The 22,709-nt window shown below is 40.4% G+C and overlaps 1 protein-coding gene across 8 annotated transcripts in view; it reads left to right on the forward strand.

Annotated features, from left to right (window-relative positions):
- Positions 1–22,709, forward strand: part of ALKBH8 (alkB homolog 8, tRNA methyltransferase) — a 96,683-nt gene that overhangs the window by 71,952 nt on the left and 2,022 nt on the right. For all 8 annotated transcript variants that reach the window (XM_077777431.1, XM_077777428.1, XM_077777429.1 and 5 more), the window contains 4 exons: positions 1,900–2,006; positions 10,942–11,093; positions 13,351–13,607; positions 22,326–22,475. In XM_077777431.1, coding sequence (XP_077633557.1) covers positions 1,900–2,006; positions 10,942–11,093; positions 13,351–13,607; positions 22,326–22,475 — 666 coding nt within the window. The remainder of the gene's footprint in view (positions 1–1,899; positions 2,007–10,941; positions 11,094–13,350; positions 13,608–22,325; positions 22,476–22,709) is intronic.

The following is a 22,709-nucleotide window of genomic DNA, read 5'->3' on the forward strand; positions in this document are numbered from 1 at the left end:
GTCTTTTATGATGGACTGTTTTAAGAAAAGATTAATTTTCTTTAAATTTTTTAAATAAAAATTTCTTTCTTAAATTGAAAAAAACTAAACTCACATTGTATACCTGTGAGGTAATAGAAAACATAAATATTGGTCTCTGTCCCCAGTTCCTGGCACAGAACTTCTAACACATTTATAAAGTTCCTAAATAAGAAGAGTGCTAGGAGCCGTGTTTGTTCTAATGTTGGGTCATTCACCCCGGTTCCTGCCACAGACTGCCTGAGTCCTTGGGGATTCCCTGTGGGATGGCAGTGTCTTGTTCTAGTGAGACGCCAGTTGTAGCTGGTCACCAGAAAGACCAAGCCAAGGTTGGAAGCTTGGAATTTTCAGTCCTGTTCCCTGTTCTCCAGAGGGGAAAGTTGGTAACTGATCACGCCTACTTCATAAAACTTGGATGCTTAACCGACTGAGCCACCCAGGCGCCCCTTCCCCAACTTTTTAGTATGAAAAATTTCATATAGGAAAAGTGAACAAACTATACAGCAAATACCTATGTACATACCACCTAGAATATACAGTTAACTTTTTGACATATCTGCTTTATCAAATACTTATCCGTCTATCCATTCTCTTATCAGTCCGTTGTCATACAAATACATTTCAGAAAGCTGTGGGTATCACTATACTTCACCCCCACAACTTAAGAATTCATCTACAGTGCTTATAAATAGAATGTTTTTAGCATGGTTATTTGAAATTCCAAATGTGATCATTTGGAAGAGATAATTGTTAGAAAGTGAAATTCTTTCATTTTACTTTATTTTCCATATTTCCCAGGGCAGATGAGAAAGGGAGAAAAGCAGCTTGAATCTGTATAATTCTTTGTAGTTTACAAAGAATTTTCATGTCTATAATCTACTTTGAACAGATAGTAGTAGTAACTAACAGTTATCAGGAGAGGTACTGTGCTAAAAGTTTATCTTTAACAAAGATGTTATGCTAAGTTCTGTTCATCCCGCTGACACTTGGTTGTCACATTTATTTTTCAAATGGATTGATTTGTTCACTTAAACATTTTTTTAGCCCCATAGCGTGCCTTTTAAGTCACCTTTGTCAGCTGCTACTGTGTTTAGACTGAACTCTTTGGTGTGTGGGTTCCTGGGGACAAAAATAGTTTCCTAGGTGCTATATCTTAATAGTTTATTCCAAATAATATTTAAGCACAACTTAGGAAGAGTTACTGAAAATGTTCCTGTGTTCTTTGATTGTCTCCTATAAATTAGCCTTTAGTATCCAAAATGTTGCATGACTTTAAAGGCAAAATGGGTTATATGAGAATAGGCATCTAATAGTTGTTTGGGGGGATGTTATTAATTATTAATATCCTATGAATAATTGTGTTATAGAATTTTTATTTTTATTATGTGCCAGATACTGTTATATATATTCATTATATATATTTAATTCATGTAACAATCATATAAGGACTGAGGAAACTGAGGCACAGAGGGGTTAACTGGCTTGTCTTGGGTCATATGGTGAGTACATGGAAGAGTCAGGATATGAATGTTTCAGCCCTCAGTCCCAGCATTTGACCACTGCCCTAGTGTTCTGCATTGTATGTATGGTCCTCAGACCACCTGCATCATAATTTCCTGGGGTGATTATTAGAAATGCAGATTCCTGAGCCTCATCCTAGACCTGAGTTTGAGCCTATGGATGAAGTGTGTTTTTTAGTCATTCAGTTGATTTTTATGGGCATTGAAAAGTTTGAGGCCCAGCATGCTGTACTCTTCTATGAGCATTATCAGGCTTCAATCCCTATTAACCTAGAAAGAGAGCCAGAATCAATTAATCATTCTTGCCCTTGGAGTACATGACATTTCAGATTCATCTTTATGCTTTCGTCTTTGCTTCAAGGTTGTCATGGACTTTAAGCACCCAGACGGCGTCACAGTGCCGGTTATGTTGCCTCGTCGGAGTTTGCTGGTGATGACTGGAGAATCTAGGTACCTCTGGACACATGGGTATGTATGGAAGTGACCTTGGTGGCCATATACCTCTTGCTTTGTGACAGTTCTCCTCTCTTGCTTGAGCTGCTAGAACCAGGCTCCATGTCTGCACACTGAGGTGTCCCAAGTTTAAATCTCCAGGGATATCTGTGCCCCTTTTTTGGTAAATCTTAACCTTTTATTTTGATCCAAGTCAAGTTTAATGGAAAGTTGCAAACATAGTATAAGGAACAGCCCTCACCTTTCACCTAGATTTACCAGTTGTGAACATTTTACCATATGTTTTATTTCTCTCATACATATTGTCATTATTATTATTATTATTATTATTATTGCTGAGTCATTCGAGAACAAGTTGGAGACATCATGATACTTCGCCTTGCCTCGCTGCCATTTTCCTTTTTAAAGCGTAAAAAACAAAAGCAACAAAGAATATGTCACAAAAACTGTATATGCCCCTCTGTACCTCAAATTTTGACTATTTGATCCTGTTACAGAAAATGTTTGCCAACCCCTGTGATAGAAAACTGCTGTGCAACTCAAATTCAGAAAATTCAACACCGATAAAAATACTCTTAGCACAGTCTTCTACAAACCATCTTCATATTTGCTGGTTGTGCTTCATAGTTCAGTCCTGTTGAAAACTGCCAGTAGTTAAAGGAGCAGAACCAGTTTTTACTTGAACTCTTGCAAGTAGGAGAAGAGGGACCGCGGTACAGGACTGGGCCGGGTTCCAAACACAGGGAAGAGTTGGGATTGATAGCCAAGGAGCTGGTTCTTGTGCCAGTAGATGGAACATTACGAAGAGGAAACATCATTGATGGGGCAGGGGTGTGGGGACTAAATCCACAATAGGATTCTTGCAGATCAGAGGTCACCTGGGGGTGCCAGCTGGGGAGTGAGGAATATGGTTGGTGATTGAGGACGATCAGATATTGGAGGGGGGGGTGTTCTGGTTAAACTGACTCAGCAGGAATCTTTCTAATATTGGGCTCTTGAAGGACATGCCCAAGAATGGGGCTGAGTCAGGCTCAGAGAAGCCTGACTGAAGTTTGGTGAAACCGAGGATCTCTGCTAGTGGTTTACAGTGTGCTTCCCCTCTGATCTGGGATCCATCTGTGAGTTCCCATTGCACCTCCCCTCTGATCTGGGATCCCTCTGTGAGTTCACAGTGCCCTTCCCCTCTGTGAGTTCACAGTGCCCTTCCCGTCTGATCTGGGATCCGTCTGAGTCTCCAATGCCCTTCCCCTCTGCTCTGGGACCCTGCTTATGACACACTAACTTGTCAGTTCTCTTTAGTCTTCTTTAATTTGAAACAATTCCTCAACTTCTCTTTGTGTTTCATGATTTTGGCATATTTAAGTGGGCCTGTTGTTTTCTAGAATGTCTCTCACTTTGAGTTTATTTCACTCTAATCTCAAACAAATGGGTTCTATGCACTTTGGATAAGAATGTATCTTTAGTCTTGAGAAGAGAAGCACCACACCATTAAAATTTACTAACATTCTACTTAAAACACTGCTGAGTTCTGTACTTACTAGTAATGTCCTGCTGGGAGATGATGCATTTTTATAAGAATTCAAGGAAAGAATGTATAAATGAATTTGTAACCAGTCTTGAACGTGAACCATGAAAACCAATGGCCTGATTTTATGCAATGAGGCTTAAATTTACCTGATTTTTCTCATGGCCATCTAAAATATTTTCACTTACAGTAAATGAAAAATGTGAGGCAACCCAATGGTTTCAGATATTCCTAGAATTTTGAGAATATTCACATTTTCTTTAAGTTTAAGCATTTGTACTACTGGCAACATTTAAACTTAAGAGTAATGATATTTTGGCAAATACAAAATGAAAAATGGCTTTTGATAGGCCTGTGTTATAAACATATTTTAATCTATTCTGGGTGGTGGTACAGATTAATTCTCCTAAACATCATTTTGATCACATTATTTTCTCATTCGAAGTATATTATTCTGTTCAATGTTAAGAGGAATTATCTCTGGAAAACTGAACTGCAGGCAATATTTATTTTTAAACCTTTCTCTAGAATCAAAACTTTTCAATAATTTCAGAGAAAAAAAAAACCCTTCAGTATTATTTTTAATGACTACTGTCGATATTCATAATGTGACTGTGTATGTGTGTGTGTGTGTGTACTGGGAAGAGAAAGAGAAAGGGAATGGGTAGGTTAGGGAGGGAGGGGCTACAGGTAGAGACAGGAATAGAGAGAGACTGACCAAACACTGATACACCAGCCGTGGAGGCATTCATCAGAATCTCTGGGTGCACTGGAGAAGAGATGGAAAAAGCACATATAATACACTTAAAAATTTGCATAAACCACAGGAAATACACCTTAACAATGATCTCTGTGCTGAAAGCAAAGCGGTAGAAAGCACTGCTGAGGGGTATGCATTGAAGGAGGGTGACTTGAGGTGTCTGGCTGGCTCAGTAGAGCACGTGACTCCCGATCTTGGGGTTGTGAGTTTGAGCCCCATGTGGGGGGTAGAGTTTACTTTAAACAAAAAAAAAGTTAATTAACTCTGCCCTATAATGTTAATTACAAACTCTTAATTTGATCCAGTTCAGATTTCCTATTCTAGTCGTCATGCCCTGAATCAGAGATGGCAGACGGGCAGCACATGGGTCAGATATGGTGGTCAGACCTGTTCTCTTTGGCTGGGGCAGTGGTGGTCTCTGCGGTAGAACATTAAACAATTGCATGCATATAAAAATCAGGAGCTTTCACATAAAAATCTACGTCTTCAGCATCTTTTGAAAATTGGGAAGTGTGACAACATTGGGCCCTAGTAATCCTTGGCCGCAGTATGAGGAACAGCCACTGGCCTTCTGTAGATGAAGCCCCAAGTTCATCTAAAGGCGGACGTTCTCAAGTTCTCCGTGGTTCCCGCCACGTTCTGTGGTTCCCCACACTGAGGCTGAGCATCAGCTGTCACTTACCGCTGTGCTTGTGCTGTCATGTTTATCTTGTGACAGAGTCACCTGGAAACTAAATCGATCTTGTCTGTGTTACAAACAGGGAATGGAAAGCTGCAGTGGGTGAAGAGAACACTGTGTTGTTTGGAAATGAAACTATTCCAATGTGTTTAACGGCAAATGACACATTTCTAAGTAAGCCCACTGCTTCTCTCCTGGAGGGTATTTGACTGCCTTAGAAGGCGCTTATTTATAAGTTTATTTGACTCTCCTTTTAAATTCCTTTTGGAACATTTTCTTTGTGCTGGCCCTTGTGCTTAGAGTCTCACACAATCCGCTCACTTATACAGTCAAAGTGGAAAGTTCATTCCGTGCTTTATCCCCATTTTTAAAGCAGCTTGGAGCATAAAGAGGTTATGGACCTTGTGCAAAGCCATAGAACCATTATGTGGCAGAGTCAAGATGAGAAGCCAGGCGGTCTGGCCTCAGGATCTATGCCCTTAGCCATGGCCGTACAGCTGGACTCGATTGCTCTCTTTCCCCCAAATTTATATGGTGTCCCCTGTGCCCTCTAGCCTTTCCACCTGCACCAGCCCCTCAGTGCAGTAAGCTTCCTTTTCCTGTGTTTGATATTTAATCATCTTGATTGATGCAGGAATTGTATTAGACAGAATTCAGTATCCATTCATGATAAAAACTTGGCAAACTAGGACAAGAAGAAAACATCTTTAGTTGGATAAAGGGTATCTGTGAGAAACCCACAGCTAACATTGTATTGAAAGGTGAAATATTGAATGCTTTTTCCTAAGATCCTGAACAAGGCAGGGATGTCTGCTCTTACTACCTCTATTTAATATTATAGTGGGTGTTTTACATAGTATAATAAGTTGAGAAAATGAAATAAAAATCATTGAGATTTGAAAGGAAGAAGTAAAACTCTTTATGATGTGGATGTAGAAAATCCTAGGAAATCTACCAAACAAATGCTAGAACTAAACTGAATATAGCATAGTTGTAGCATACTAGGTTAAGATTCGAAAATTAGCTTTTGGAAAATGAAATAAAATACTTAAACAATTTTTAAAAATATTTATTTATTTTTGAGAGAGAGAGAAGAGAGAGCTGGGGAGGGGCACAGAGAGATAGGGAGACACAGAATCTGAGGCAGGCTCCAGGCTCCGAGCTGTCAGCACAGAGCCTGACGTGGGGCTTGAGCTCATGAACCACGAGATCATGATCTGAGCTGAAGTCAGATGCTTAACCAGCTGAGCCACCCAGGCACCCCTGAAATAAAATACTTTTTAAAATAGCATCAAGACCTGTAAAATACTTCTTTTTAGTACTCAAATTAATTAATTATGATGTGGTTTAAAAAGATATCAGTCTGAGAATTCTGATTCTTTTTTAAATTGAGATATAGGGGCGCCTGGGTGGCTTAGTCGGTTAAGCGTCCGACTTTCACTTAGGTCATGATCTCGCGGTTCGTGGGTTCGAGCCCCGCGTCAGGCTCTGTGCTGACTGCCAGCGCAGAGCCTGGAGCCTGTTTCAGTCTGTGACTCCCTCTCTCTCTGACCCTCCCTTGTTCACGCTGTGTCTCTCTCTCTCTCTCTCTCCTAGAAATAAATAAAACATTAAAAATAAATAAATAAATAAATAAATAAATTGAGATATAAACTAAATTATTAAATTCACATATAAATTATGTTAGTTTCAAGTGTACAACATAATGATTCTTTATATATATATGTTGTGAAATGATCATCACATTAAGTCTAGTTAACATCCATTACCACATGTAGTTACAGGCTTTTTTCTTGGGATGAGAACTTTTAAGATTTGCTGTTAGCAACTTTCAAACATGGAGTTCAGTGTTGTTAACTGTAGGCACCAGGTACACTGCCTCCCCAAGACTTATTTATATAACTGGAAATTTGTATCTTTGACTACTTTCACCCATTTTACACAGCTCTTCCTACCCTCACCGACCCCCAGTAGACCCACAACCACCAGTCTGTTCAGCATACCTGTAAGGTTTTTAAAAAATGTTTGTTTATTTATTGTGAGAAAGACACGAGCAGGGGAGGAGCAGAGATAGAGGGAAAGAGAGAATTCCCAAGTAGGCTCCACACTATCAGTGCAGAGCCCGATGCGGGGCTTGATCTCACAGTCCAGTGAGATCATGACCTGAGCCAAAATCAAGAGTAAGATGCTTAACCAACTGAGCCACCCAGGTGCCCCAAGTTTGATTTGTTTCTGTTTTTGATTTACATTCCATATATATGTGAGATCATATGGGATTTGTTTTTCTCTGCCAAACTTATTTCACTTAGCATAATACTCTCAGGGTCCATTTACATTGTTGCGAATGGAAAGATTTCTTTCTTTTTTATTTAGTAAAAAAATTTTTTTTAACATTTATTTATTTTTGAGAGACAGAGAGGGACAGAGCATGAGTCAGGGAGGAGCAGAGGGAGAGGGAAACAGAGAGTCTAAAGCAGACTCCAGGCTCTGAACTGACAACCCTGACTTGGGGCCCAAACCCACAAACCGTGAGATCGTGACCTGAGCACCGAAGTCGGATGTTTAACCAACTGAGCCATCCAGGCGCCCCCCTTTCTTTTTTATGACTGAATAATATTTCATTACCCTTCCCTCTCCCCGACACGCACACCCATCACATTCTCTTCATTCATTCATGGATGGGCACTTAGGTTGTTTCCAAGTCTTGGCTGTTGTAAGTAATGGTGCAGTGACCTTGGAGTGCAGATATCTTTTCAAGTTAGTGTTTTTGTGTCCTTTGGATAAAAATCCAGAAGTGAAGTTGCTGGATCATATGGTAGTTCTCCTTTTAAATTTTTGAGTATCTCCCTACTGTTTTCTGCAGTGACTGCACCAGGTTACATTCCCACCAACAGTGCACATGGGTTCCCTTCTCTCGACACGCTAGCCAACACTTGTAATTTCTTAGCTTTTTAGTAATAGCCTGTCTAACAGGTGTGGGTAGTATCTCGTTGTGGTCTTGATTTATATTCCCCTGGTGATGAGTGATACTGAACACATTTTCATGTACCTATTGGCCGTCTCTGTGTCTTCTTTGGAAAATGTCTCTTCAGTTCCTCTGCCCATTTTTAAATGCCCTGGTTTTTACTGTTGAGTTGTATGAGTGGTTTATATATTTTAGATATTAGTCCCTTACCAGATACATAATTTAAAATATTTTTTCTCATCCTGTAGCTGGCCATTTCATTTAGTTGATGGTTTCCTTCACTGTGCAGAAGGTTTTCAGTTTGATGTAGTCCCAGTTGTTTATTTGTGCTTTTTGTTGCCTTTTGAGAGTTCTGATTCTAATAAAGAATTGAAGAACAAGTATAACAGTGACAAAACGAAAACAGAACTGAAATACATTATTTTCACGTTAGGGTCAAATCCATTGTAATGATATAGTTGAACTTTCTCTATTTTAGATGTATAGAAAAAACGTATCTGGCTCTTAATAAAGAGAAATCAACATCTTAAGTATAAAATTATGCTCTTGTATAATTTGCTCAGACCTTTGAGGCGTAGCACATTCTCTCTGAATGTAAAACCCACCTCTATAGGGAGATAGACTTGCTAGGGTAACTCAATCAGAAAACTTGGCCTCAGATTTAAATCTTGGGGCATCTGGGGCTCAGTTGGTTAAGTGTCTTGACTCTTGATTTTGGCTCAGGTCATGATCTCATGGTTTGTGAGTTTGAGCTTCCCCTTCAGGTTCCACGCTGACAGTGTGGAGTCTACTTGGGATCCTCTCTTTCCCTCTCTCTCTGCCCCTTCCCTGGTTGCTTGCTTTCTTTCTCTCTCTCAAAATAAATAAATGAACATTTTTAAAAAAAAGGTTTTTTAAAAAAGTTTGTTTATTTCAGAGAGAGAGAGAGAGGGGGAGGGAGAGAGAGAGAACATGAGCAGTGGAGGGGCAGAGAGAGAAGGAGACACAATATCCAAACCAAACTCTAGGCTCTGATGTGGGGCTTGAACCTATGGACTATGAGATCATAACTTGAGCTGAAGTCAGATGCTTACCAACTAAGCCACCCAGGTGCCCCCAAAAGAAGAAGGCTTAAATCTTAGGAATAACTTAACAAAAGATATGCAGCACCTATACACTGAAATCATGAAATACTGCTGAGGGAAATTAATGAAGATCAGAATGAATGAAGAGATAGAGATGCCATAATCATGGATAGAAACCTAATATTGTTAAGATATCAGTTGTCCCGAGTTGATCTAATATTTCAGTATAATTCTAATTAAAATCTTTAGACTTTTTTATAGAAATTGATGAGCAGATTCTAAAATTTATAAGGAAATGTGAGGGATCTAGAATAATCAAAACAATCTTGAAACAGAAGAACAGTGTTGGAGGATTTATTTTACCTGATTTTTAAAATTTACTAAAGCTACATAATCAAAAGAGTATAGTGTTGGTGTATAGACAGGTAGACCAGTGGGGCAGAATACATCTGCCGTATGTAAGATCAGTCGATTTTTGACAAAGACACCAGTGTAATTCAGTGTGGAAAGGAAATTTTTAAACAGATGGTGCTGAGACCATTGGATGGCCTTGTATAAATAAAATGAACCATTATCTGCCTCACACAATTTACAAAAAGTAATATGAGGTAGATCATAGATTTAAATGTAAAAACAAAAGCTGTAAAACATCTAGAAAAAAATACAAGAGAATATTTTTGCAACTTTGGGGTAGGAAAGTTTTTTTAAAGACAGATTTTAGAACACAGAAAGAAGACAGATGAACTGCATCAACATTAAAAACTTTTGCTCATCAAAAAATGTCATTAAAAAAAGTCAATAGGCATGCTACACATGGGGAGAAAATATCCAGAATACATATATCCAATAAAGGCTTGGGCTTAAGATTTGAACAGATCCTTCACAAATATATAAACATATATATTTATATATTCATATATATATGTCAATGAATGGCTAATGAGCACATGAAAAGATATACAACATCATTAGTCATCAGAGAACTACAAATTAAAACCACAATTTCATACGCTTTTCACTCACTAAAATGGCTAAAATAAAACTTAGGTAATAGTGAGTACTGGTGAGAATGTGAGGCAGCCTGCAACTTCCATTATCTGTTGTTTTTTGATGTTGTCATTGACCCTCAACTAGATTTCACTTTACTAAGAAAAATGTATTCAAAGCTACAATGAGAATTATGTATTTGTCTATTTCTCCTGTGATTTTTTTGTTCACTTTTTGCTTTATGTATTTTGAGGCTGTGTCATTACTTAGGTGCATACAAATAAATACAGTTTTTATGTATTTCTGTTGGATTGACACTTGTTATTATGAAATGTCCTTTTTTATCTCTCTTATTTTATTCCTTTGAAGTCGAGTTTGATTAGGTTAGCTATACCTCTTTCCTTTTGGTTGTGCTTAGAATATGCAAAATACTCTTTTTGGTTTATCATGTTTTAGTATATCATATTGTTTTTCAATCTTTGTTTTCAACCACTCTCTGTCCTTATTTTAAGGTATGCACCTCTTATAACTAGCATATAATTGGATTTTATTTTTTTAATCCAATTTGACAATCTTTGTTTAATTGAATGTATTAGTCCTTTTACATTTGACATAATTATTGATTGGATTTAATTTTTTTTTACTGTTTGTTTCCTCTTTGCTCCTTCTGTTCCTTATTTTTTTTTCTCTCTCAGAATTGGTATTAATTAAATATTTGTTATTCTGTTTGTATCTCTTGAATAATTTGTTAGTTGTGCATTCTTTTAATATGATTACCCTGAGGATAACTTTTTAAGATAGAGACTTCTATTTCTTTGTTTTCTCTACAATGCTTAACAATTCAGGGAATCCAGTAGGTATTTGAAATAAATTCTTCTAGATTTGTTATGTTCCCTTAATATTTTTGAGAGGACCTGAAATATTTTTATTAATGTGGTATTAAATAAATTATTTTGACTGTTGTTTTTAGAATCACACCCAGAAAATTTGATACTGTTCAAGCATCCAAGGGTCACAAAAGTGGAATTATCACCAGTGATGTTGGAGACTTAACTTTAAGCAAGAGGGGAATAAGGACATCATTTACATTTAGGAAAGTGAGGCAAACACCTTGTAATTGTAGTAAGTATATAATTTTGGTTCCACTGTACAATGGAGTAAATCAAGTGTAAAGATATTTTAAAATCCCATTATAACTAAGGAGAGCTTGGTCTTAACTTCACTAATGGTATTTCCCATATTTTGCCTAGTGTTGTACTTAGGTAGATTTTTCTTCACCCACCCCCTTTAGAGCTTATATTCCTTGAAGGCAGGGACTGCATTTTATTCATCTTTATTTTTCCTAAATATAGGAAATAATTGAGCATAGTTGGATGCCGAATAAGTATTTTATTTATTGAAGTCACAGTTGTAGGACATTAAAATATCACTTGTACAGAAATAGGTTTTATTGGAAACAGTTTGTGTTGTTTCTAAATTACTTCTCATTAACCCACTGAGGACGTTAGAGGTGACAGATTGTTCCTTAGTAAGTAGGTAGCTCTAGAGGGATAAACAGTGGTTTGTGTTTTGGTCAGTTTGGAAATCGCGAAGGGAATAAAAGAAGTGCTCAAAAATGTTAGCAGGATGTTGTTTCTACTTCTCTGTACAAGTACATCATGCCCTGTGTTTCTTAGACTCAATGAATAAAAAATCCCTTTCATTTTGTAAATAGTATCTGTTAGAAAACTCGAAATTGCTGTATTTGATATCTTGGTGTTAGTGAAGCTTAAAACAGATTTTTCTTTCTTTTGCTAAAAGTGTCATTGCTACCTTAAACCATCAAGTTTTTTATCAATTAAAAAAAAAAGCCTATTTAGTATTTGTTGAGTGTCTAAACTGCCAGTAGTTTCACAAGATCCTGAAAAATAAAGCATGGCTCATGTTCTCCAGGATCCTGAAGTCTAGTTGCAGAGACAGGCCGGTTTTCTTATGCGAATGTTTCTTCGTTGTGGACATTAATTAAATGTAAACCGTATTATAGAAGCTCCGACTGTATTTTCAGCTTACTGATGTTTTTCATGTTCAAGGCCATCTTTTGGATATTTTCTGTCAAAATGTGTGGGTTTTTAAGGATAAAGGTTGCTCCTTGTTTAGCTAACTTAAGATATTTATAATTTCCAAGAGAATAAAATTTTCCTAAGATCATTTTGGGATAATTGTAATGTATATTGTAGTGTGATTCTGATGTGACCAAGATAAGGTAACCTGTCTGTTTTCGCACGGACGTTTTAGAGCCTCAGGCTTTCTGGGGCTGCCCTTTTTCTGAAACATCCGCATAACATGTTGAGAGCTCCCCTTCACACGTCCGCGTAGATGAGCCGTCTCCTGCCCAGTGGTCCAGGTTCAGCACCCACTAACTATAGTCAGAGAGAATTCCTGAAGCCCAATTCTTAGCCCCTCACGATTTCTGATAATTTCCTTGGTCCTGACTGGTTTCTCTGGGGACACTGCTCCTTTCTCCGTTATTCTCCAGAATAAAACGGTGCGTGTCATGGACTTTGGCTGAAGATAAAGGGAAATTCTAGGATAGCAGAGAATAGGCAAAGATTTAAAATGAGTATTAGACATGATTGCAGAGAACAGGGGACAACTTCAGAATTGGGTTTAGAATTAGAATACCCACGTACCCTAAATTTCCTTCATCATCTTGACTTGATGGCGTTCTCCTTGGAGTCTGCCGATTCTGCTGAAGGAGGCGGCTCTGTAGTCACTGAGATGTGGGCTCTGGCGTTCCCGCTGGCTGGGTGCGGTCCCGGCTGTGTGACTTGCCATCTTTGTCGCTTGAGGATTGTTATTTGCTGTTCTCTGCTGCAGTTTCCTCCTCTGTGAAGTGGATGAACTGAGAACACACATATAAACGGCTTCAAATAGTGCTCGTTAAATGCCTGTCATCATTACTGAACGACGCACTTTGCTGCTAGGCCTTGTTTTTCTGAGAGTCCGAGGGCCCCAGACCCTGTCTGCTTCACCCACCAAGAGAAAAACCCTACATCGCGTTAGTTCAGCTAATTTCCCCTGGCTGGGCCAGGCCCATCAGGATGCTTTCCTGGGTGAGAGGACCCTTAATCCCGATGGGAAATAGGCACCGGCATTATAAGGCCTGCAGGCTTGCAGTCATTTCTGTTGCACACGGATTTTTCCCTTCTGTGTATGCTAGACCCTCGCACGTAAAACTGGACTTGTTAGGTGCCAGCTGTTTTTAAGCTGATAAATCAGAGCCTGCTTAGCCCTCGTCACCAAATTTGGATGGATTTACTTGTTCTTTTAAGAAAACGTGATACCTTATGAATCACTTGTATAAAAATGAAAGGTTTTTATTGCTTTAATTTTTCATTAGGTTACTCTCTGGTCTGTGACAGCCAGATGAAGGAGACCCCCCCATCGTTTCCGGAGAGCGACAGGGAAGCCTCACAACTGGAGCAAGAATACGTCCACCGAGTCTATGAAGAGATTGCCGGGCACTTCAGCAGCACGAGACATACCCCTTGGCCACACGTGGTGGAGTTTTTGAAAGCTTTGCCAAGTGGTTCATTAGTGGCTGATGTTGGCTGTGGAAATGGAAAGTATCTTGGCATCAATAAGGAGTTATATATGGCAAGTAATTGTTGCTTTGGGCTCTCTCTTTTTTTTTTTTTTTACAAATAGTTTATTGTCAAATTAGTTTCCACATAACNCTCTCTCAGTGGATTCTGCGTCCTTTTTCTCCCAATCTCTCAGGTTTTGTAAGGTTTCCAATGGCTTCAGATCTTTTCTGTGTGATGTATGGGCGCGCGTGCAAGTACGGAGCTCCTTACTTCTCCGCCATCTTGCCATCTCTCCCTTTATTTGTAAGGGTTCTTATCCCCTTCTGCCTTGTGATATAATGCTGTTTTATGATTAGGCCATTGCAGAAAAGTTATAACCAACAGATGGAAAATGAATGAACACTCCTATTCTTATTCATTCCCTGAGAATTTGTGGGCATGCATATCAATATTTGTAATTTACTCCCTTCCCCACTCTCTTTAGATTTTGCTTTCTGAGATTATTTTATCAGTAATACTGATAAAACTCTTTATAGGCTAGAAAGAATATTAACATTTTTTAAATGTTTATTTAGAGAAAGAACATACAAGTGGGGAATGGGCAGAGAGAGAGGGAGAGGGAGAGAGAAAATCCCAAGCAGGCTCCATGCTGTTGGCGTAGAGCCTGATGCAGGGCTCAGTCCCATGAACCATGAGATCATGACCTGAGCCAGTATCAGGCGCCCCTGGAAAGGATATGTATAGAAGTCATGTTCTTTGCTTAGATCCTTCTCAGTATGAGAAAGTTAAAGCAGATACTTTCTTTTTTTTCTTTCTTTCTTTTTATTAAAATCCAGTTATTTTCTTTTTATTTATTTATTTATTTACTTACTTATATACTTACTTATATCCAAGTTAGTCAGCATATAGTGCAATAATGATTTCAGGAGTAGAATCCAGTCATTCATCCCCTACATATAACACCCAGTGCTCATCCCAACACTTGTCCTCAATGCCCTTTGCCCATTTAGCCCCTCCCCCCAACCACCATCCCTCCAGCAACGCTCAGTGTGTTCTCTCTTTGTATTTAAGACTCTCCTTGTTTTGTCCCCTTCCCTGTTTTTATATTATTTTGCTTCCTTTCCCTTATCTGTTATGTATTTTAAATTCCACATATGAGTGAAGTCATATGATATCTGTCTTTCTCTGACTAATTCCATTTAGCATAATATACTCTTGTTCTGTCCACGTTGTTGCAAATGGCAAGATTTCATTCTTTTTGATTACTGAGTAATATTCTATTATATATATAAAATATATATATATATATATATACACACCACATCTTCTTTATGCATTCATCTGTCGATGGACATTTGGACTCTTCCCATACGTTGGCTATTGTCGATATTGTCGATAGCGCTGCTATACACACTGGGGTGCATGTGCCACATTGAAACAGCACACCTGCATCCTTGGGGTAAATACCTACTACTGCAATTGCTGGGTTGTAGGGTAGGTCTATTTTAAATTTTCTGAGGAACCTCTGTACTGTTTTCCAGAGTGGCCACACCAGTGTGCATTCCCACCAACAGTGCAAAAGAGATCCTCTTTCTCTATCCTCACCAACATCTATTGTTGCCTAAGTTGTGAATACTAGCCATTCTGACGGGTGTGAGGTGGTATCTCAGTGTGGGTTTTGATTTGTATTTCCCTGATGATGAGTGATGTTGAGCATCTTTTCATGTGTCTTAGCCATCTAGATGTCTTCCTTGGAGAAGTGTCTGTTCATGTCTTTTTCCCATTTGTTCACTAGATTGTTTGTTTTTTGGATGTTGAGTTTGATAAGTCCTTTATAGATTTTGGATACTAACCCTTTATCTGATATGTCATTTGCAAGTATCTTCTCTGATTCTGTCAGTTATAAAGCAGATATTTTCATCTGTCATTTATTAATGAAGAAACAGGCTCACAGACTATTACTTTCCTAATACTGTACATTTAGGGAATATAACTGGGATTTGAACCCATGCCTCTGACATCAAATCTAGTGTGCTTTTATTCATAGTAGGAAATTATAAAGGTTACTATGTATTGCCATCTTACTGTTGTGGAAACCAAGGTTTAAGTAGATTAAAAAATGTGACTAAGGTTAGTGCTAGGTTCAGAATTTGGACCCACCTCTCTCTCACGTCAGAATTTCTGTTGTCAGTTGCTATAATTCCCTTTTCTATGGTCCCCTTTCTTCTCCTGTGCTGGGAAGTAGAAAGTNATGGAAACTAAGGTTTAAGTAGATTAAAAAAATGTGACTAAGGTTAGTGCTAGGTTCAGAATTTGGACCCACCTCTCTCTCACGTCAGAATTTCTGTTGTCAGTTGCTATAATTCCCTTTTCTATGGTCCCCTTTCTTCTCCTGTGCTGGGAAGTAGAAAGTTCTCCCTGCACTAGTGCATTATTGTAAATACATCCGCGCTGCTCTGGGGGGATTGAAGCTTCCCTTTCTCAAGACCAGGGACAGATGACTAAAGAGAGGACGGTAAGTGAGGAGAATGAGAGCCGTCTCCGTGGACAGGCTTCTGTAGCACGTCAGATTGCGTGTAATCTGTTTCTACCCCATCCCTGACGTCACACACCTGCATGAACAAAGTAAGTTACTACTGTGCTACTGTGAGGAAAGGTTTGTGCATGAAGAGATAAAAGCATAGCTTTTCATCATGATACGACGTTAGTAGTTGCATATTATCATCATGTTTACAGTTAAATTTTAGTTTATAAAGAGTAAGGTCGAATGAGTTATGTTTGTTCATGTTGAAGAAGTAGGTTTTGATGTGCCACTTCAAATCAAAGTGATATCTTCTGCTGTTGTAATCTTAAGGCACTGTCCAAAATGTTTCTCAGGGAGCTCTGCTTTTGTGCTTTCTTAATGATAACCCATGACTTTATGTAGTCAGGCAGCATCTGTGGCTGAGAAGCTAGGTTGAGGTCAACCACACTGACTTAGTCATGACGATAACATTATCCTGTTACAAGTGAGAAAAATGACTTCTTCGTTAACTGAGTCAAATATCTGAAGCTCTTCAGAAATACCTTTAGAAGAGTGGGAAAGCCACAAGTCCTGTCACCTTCCATTGTCTATTCATTTTACCAGGGGTCATCCGCCTGTATTCTTTCCTGTCTAGCTATTCCCGGAGCGTTTCGTGGTGTCTGACCTCTCGGGAAGGCTCAGTAAGTGTTGGTTCAGTGAATGAATGAAAGCTACATGTCTGGTTGGACTTAGGGTTTTCATTATACCAGAAATAGAATTATATATGATAAAGGGGAGCCTGCTCTTGTAAGCTGCCGAGGCTCCAGCCATTGTATTTGAGTGTACTTTGAGCAGCTATCTTTGAGCCTGAGAATATGTGTGTTCCTTGACATTCATGAGATGTGACCTGAGACATTCATTCCAGGTATTCAAACATAGGATAGTCTCTGAATTAGAAAAGTCATTAATATTATTATTGCATACTTCCTTAACAAAATGCATTTTTAGAATACTAGCTTGGCTCTCTTGGAGATAGTTTTATGAATTGCTTTTCATTTTATAGACGTCTTCAGTTACTCTTCATTTCTTGTCATTAGCACTAGCTGTTGCCTTTATTTTCAGAGTTAAATTTAGTAATCAAAGACTTTAGCCCTTCGAGACCTATTGCCTTTATAATAGTACCAATATTAGAGGTGAGACAGTACAAACCCAGAGCTCAGCCTGGCTCATTCATTGTAGGGACTCTCTTGGTTGCTGTAAATAGAATCGCAGTATAATAACAACACCAGGAACCTATTTATGATAAGAAGAAAATAAGAAGAATTGCAGGTATGTTCGTATAAGCCTCTTTTGCACATTTCTGGTTTGGTTTGGTCTTGTGTTTTAACTGTTGACTATCCCAGTGCAGCAAAGAACAGAGAGGACACTGATGTCCTCAGGTTTCTGCCATGAGCTGAGTGCTGTGCTACGTTCTCACACGGTGTAGGAGACTGGTATTACCATCCCCATTTTACAGCTGGGAGAAGGAGTGTTCAGTCAGGTCATGACAGGCCCACGGTTACATGGTGTCAGGACAAGCACTGGAGCCTCATCTCCAGCTGCACAGTCCATACTCTATGGCGTTCTGCTAAGAGAGAGGTTTAAAAAAAATTTTTTTTAATTAAAATTTATTTAGGTAGGGGCAAGGGGTGGAGAGACAGAGGGAGAGAGAGGGAATCCCAAGCAGGCTCCATGCCTTCCATGCAGAGCCCAACATGGGACTTGATCCCACAAACCGTGAGATCATGGCCTGAGCCAAGCCAAGAGTCAGTCGCCTAACCGACTGAGCCACCAGGCGCCCTGAAATCATGTCTGTTTTGTTGTCCACTTAGCAGGCACGTGATAGAAGTTAACTAATGGTTTGTTGAGTGGTGAGGAGCAAACCTGTGAATTCACCCTCAATTTCTTACAGGAAAAGCGGAGTATACACAGTGCCGTGGTCTGTAACTGAAGGAAATGCGACAGCCTCACGGGGGTGGGCCTTCACCCAGGGTAGTGTACCGTTAGGGTACAAGGATCTCTCTTTGCATAGTTCTTCTGTGGTTAGTGAGATGGTCAGCGTACATCGTTTTGTTTGGCTCTCAAAGGAACCCTGAGGAGCGGGCGTTTTTATGATGAGGAAACAAGCTCTGAGGTAGTACGTGGCTTTCCTAGGTTGTTGGCCTAGTTGCTGCTGGAGCCTGCCTTCAGCTCGTGAGTTCTGAGGGCTGTTTTCAGCGGATCTGCCTCTTCTCTGGCTCTCCACAGCGTACTGCCCGTCTCATCTCCCTGTACTTGCTTGTTTTCTTAGTAGTTTTAAAAATGTTGTATTTTCTAAGTAATAAAAACAATGTAGCTGTAGTTCAGAAGATGGAAGAAAAGGTGTTTGCCTATAATCTTAACACCCTAATAAACCAGTTTGTTGTGACAGAGATCTTTCCAGTATTTCCCTGTAATGTTTTATATCGTCAGGAGTATGTGTACAGCTCAATAACTCACTTGTATCGCTTCATATTTCCATTTTGCTGTGTAGCCTTACCTGGTTCCTGGACTTGATGATGGTTCCTTGTGTTCAGTGTGAAGTTGTTATAAATAACACAGTAATGAGAATCTGCCCAGAGAAACGCTGTGACAAGAAGGAAGAACATGACTTTGGAGGGAGAGAAGCCCAGGTTTAAAGCCCTGCTCCGCCGCTTAACTATCTTACTTGAGGCACACTACCTGCGTGCTCTGAGACGAGGTTTCCTCAGCTGCAGGGTAGTAAGAATTCCTGACTCAGGGAGTGTTTTCACAGTGGGTACATTAGCACCGAGAATCCGCTATAAGACCAGGCAGGTGCCCCGTAAAAGGCCTTTTTTTTTTTTTAGTCTGTTTAGCTTTTTCTGTATGTTGGATTATTTCTGTTTTTAGGATGAATTTTTAGAACAACAATTATTGGGTCAAAAGTTGTGAACATTTTTATCTTCCTTGAAAAGCGGTGTGTCTAACTGCTTTTGAAAATCGGAGTCCATTTGTACCATCACTAGCACTTGTTTTTATTTTTTAAACATTTATTCATTTTTGAGAGAGAGATAGAGTGCAAGTGGGAGAGGGACAGAGGGAGACGGAGGCACAGAATCCAAAGCAGGCTCCACGTTCTGAGCCCGACGCAGGGCTGGAACCCACGGACTATGAGATCATGACCCGAGCCGAAGTCGGACGCTTAGCCAGCTGAGCCACACAGGTGCCCCCATCACTAGCACTTTTGACAGCAAGTTTTATTACTGCTGTCACCATGGTGTACTGTGATTTTAAAATAATTTTGGTACTTTACGAGGAGAGAAACGAAATTTTGTTTTCTAGTTTGCACCTCTGATTACTAGTTTGAACCTCTGATTACTAGTTTGAATACTTTTTCTTTTTTACCAGTCCTTCCAGAATTGCATGTTTAACGTTTTGTTGAAGATTTTAAAAATTATGAAAGAGTTGGAGCACCTGGATGGCTCAGTTGGTTGAGTGTCTGACTCTTGATCTCAGCTCACATCTTGATTTCAGGGTCATGAGTTAAAGCCCTGTATTGGGCACTGTGCTGGGTGTGGAGACTCCTTTAAAAAAAAAAATTGAAAAACATTAAAAACAGTTATAAAAGAGTATAAGTACACATTTTAAGCACAGCCTGTATGTGTTTTTATGTCATTGATCTCCATCTGCCATACAGAATTACAGAGCTTTATGTGAGTCCTTTAATAAGTGTTCGTATTTATAAATAATCCATTTTCTGCCATATTGTTGACATTATGCAACATCATTAAGGAGAATTTCAAATACTGGGTACTCTCCTTGGTATAAAAACTTAAGGAAATTTAAACATAGGAAAGAGAAGAAGATAGTAATGATCTGACACTAGTCTATGAAAGACTCAGGCTAAGTCAGTGCAGAATGGAAGTACCGAGCCAGGCACAGGTCACGTGTACACTAGACCTCATGCTTGGTGACTGACACTGTCCTCAGCCCTCACGCTGCCGCGCGGGGCTGCCCTGTACAGGCCCCTGTAGTAGCCTGGCCGTGGGAAGAGGGACATTTCCTCTTCTTTGGCTGCTCTTCTCCATGTCCTGCTTTATCTGTGGTTCTCGGGTGATAACTTTGCTTCCTTGTTGAGCCCTGTCTCCTGGTACTTGTTCTGTAGTAAAATTGGACTTTTTTCCTGCCGACTTTTAGCTAGATTTATAGCGATCTGTCAGGGTCGGACATACTTGAACCTTCTGATCCTGTGAACTGAATTTTATTGTGAAAACAGGTGGCAAATTCTAGAGTGCAATATGCATATTATTTCAGTGGTGTTGTCATCGTGATGTTGTCACTGCTGGCTCTGCAGTATAGAATATGGGTGAAAATAAATAAAAGTCATAATAAACCACTTAACATATCACACAAAATTAAAGACAGCAATTATTTGAGAGTTGGGTCCCTGTTGGTATTAATGGGCCCTTGGTACTCATTCATCTTGTTTTTTTTTTTTTCGGTGTTCATTTTGAGCACAAGTTGGAAGGGTGCAAAGAGAGAGGGAGAGAGAGAATCCCAAGGAGGCCCCACACTGTCAGCACAGAGCCTGACACAGGGCTTGAACCCATGAACTGTGTGATCATGACCTGAGCCTAAACCAAGAGTCAGTTTCTCAACCTATAGAGCCACCCAGGTGCCCAGGGACTTTTTCATCCTAAAATATAGCAAAGGGAAATTGCTCTACTTTACCTCTAGCATCGTATCTTTTATTATGCTTTAAAACTTAATGCAGCTCTGGGATAGAATATAGAAGCTTTTTAATACCAATTAGAAATTGAGCAAATTCGGGGCACGTGGGTGGCTCAGTCGGTTAAGCATCGACTTGGCTCAGGTCATGATCTCATGGTTTGTGGGTTCGAACCCCGTGTTGGGCTGTGTGTTGACAGCTAGCTCAGAGCCTGGAGCCTGTTTCAGATTCTGTATCTCCTCTCTCTGACCCTCCCCTGCTCACGCTGTCTCTCTCTCTCTCTCTTTCTCTCTCTCTCTCTCAGAAATAAATAAAATATTAAAAAAAAGAAAGAAAGAAATTGAGCAAATTCGTATAAAGTGTGACTAGCCTCGCAGTGTGCGTTAATAAGAGTTGTTTTGACATGAGGACTCATGCTCTTTATTCTCAAATAGACCAAGGGAACCCTAACGATCAGGGCTCACTGCATGAGAAATTTAGGAGTACATGCAAGCTTGAAGAGACCCCGGCTGTCTGATGAAACCTGCTTTCATGTTTCTTTTTCTCTGTTGTAGACACTGAGTAAAGAACTGTCTGGGGATAATTATTAGTGATTTAACCCCTCATGCTCCGCCCACCCTCCCTTTCCTCCCTCCCTTCACGGGCGCCTGCTGTATGCATGCTCTCTCCCTCCCCTCCACATGTGCACACGTGGTAGCCTCAGAACCAGACAGCAAGACTGTGCACAACAGTAACAACCAAGCTAGAGAGGAGAGAGGTGGCTGTGGCACCCACAGACGCTTCCCACAGAGGCAGACACAGGCAGCAGGCGCGTGAGGCCCCTGCCCCGGGACAGGAAGGGACAGGAAGACCGGCTGCGAGCTGCCTTTCCCGAGGGAGGGTTTGCCTAGACTGCAAGGTGTCATTAAACAGCATTTGGCAGGTTTTGAAGTTAGCGCTTCATTCTTAATAGGTTATGTGTTCAGCAGAACGAGACTCAGTAGCTTAAAAAAAATGAAATAAATTACTTTTCTCTTGTTTGGGAATTTTACTTCCTGATGGTACAGCTATATGTACTGAAAATTAACAAGAAGCAGGCAGAAATCCCAGCCACCCTCCTGCTGTCTGGGCCAGCATAGTATGTTTATGGAGTGATGAGGGCCCCGTGTAGGTCCCCACAAAGGACCGAATTCATGCCTGTGTTTACAGAGTAGTTCCATTTTCTATGTGTGATCTTACAAAAGGATCTAGATTGGTAATGGGTTAGATGCCAATTAGGACGTCCCATTTCCACCACTGGCATCTCTATACTCGTCATTTTCTTTCCCTCCACTAATTCGAGGGGAGTCTGGTACCTGGGAAGGTCCTACACGCTGCCCCTAAGAGGTGGGATCTGACCTTGCGGCGGCTGTAAGAACTGGTAAAGCCTGGCCTTACCCCACCCCGTGGGGAATGCGAGGGCCGCCCGCTCCCTGTGTGTGACGAATAAGCCCAGTGCTCGTAATCTCTCATGACGTTTAAACACAGTGTTGTGAAATTGTTTGCTTCTGTGTGTACAGATTGGTTGTGATCGGAGCCAGGGCCTCGTGGACATCTGCCGAGAGCGGCACCTCCCGGCCCTCGTCTGCGACGCGCTGGCCGTGCCCATCCGCAGCGGGGCCTGTGACGCCTGCATCTCCGTCGCCGTTATCCACCATTTCGCAACGGCGGTGCGTACTGCCTCTCTCTCCAAGACCTTGTGGCCACGGTGGCAGCAGATGCTCATGGATTTCGTCCCTTTGGACCCTCTTTTAGCTTTTCTTTTCTTTCTGTTCTCCTCCCCTCGGTATGTGGTGTGCCCCCTTTGCTGAGAAAGCATGCGGAAGGAGGTGAGGTGCCCCATGCCCCCCTGCGGTGCGTGCGCCCCTGCCCTCTGCTCTCTGCCCCCCCGCGGTACGTGCGCC

The sequence above is a fragment of the Crocuta crocuta genome, unplaced genomic scaffold (genome assembly GCF_008692635.1).
Source record: "Crocuta crocuta isolate KB4526 unplaced genomic scaffold, BGI_CrCroc_1.0 scaffold278, whole genome shotgun sequence".
NCBI lineage: Eukaryota > Metazoa > Chordata > Mammalia > Carnivora > Hyaenidae > Crocuta > Crocuta crocuta.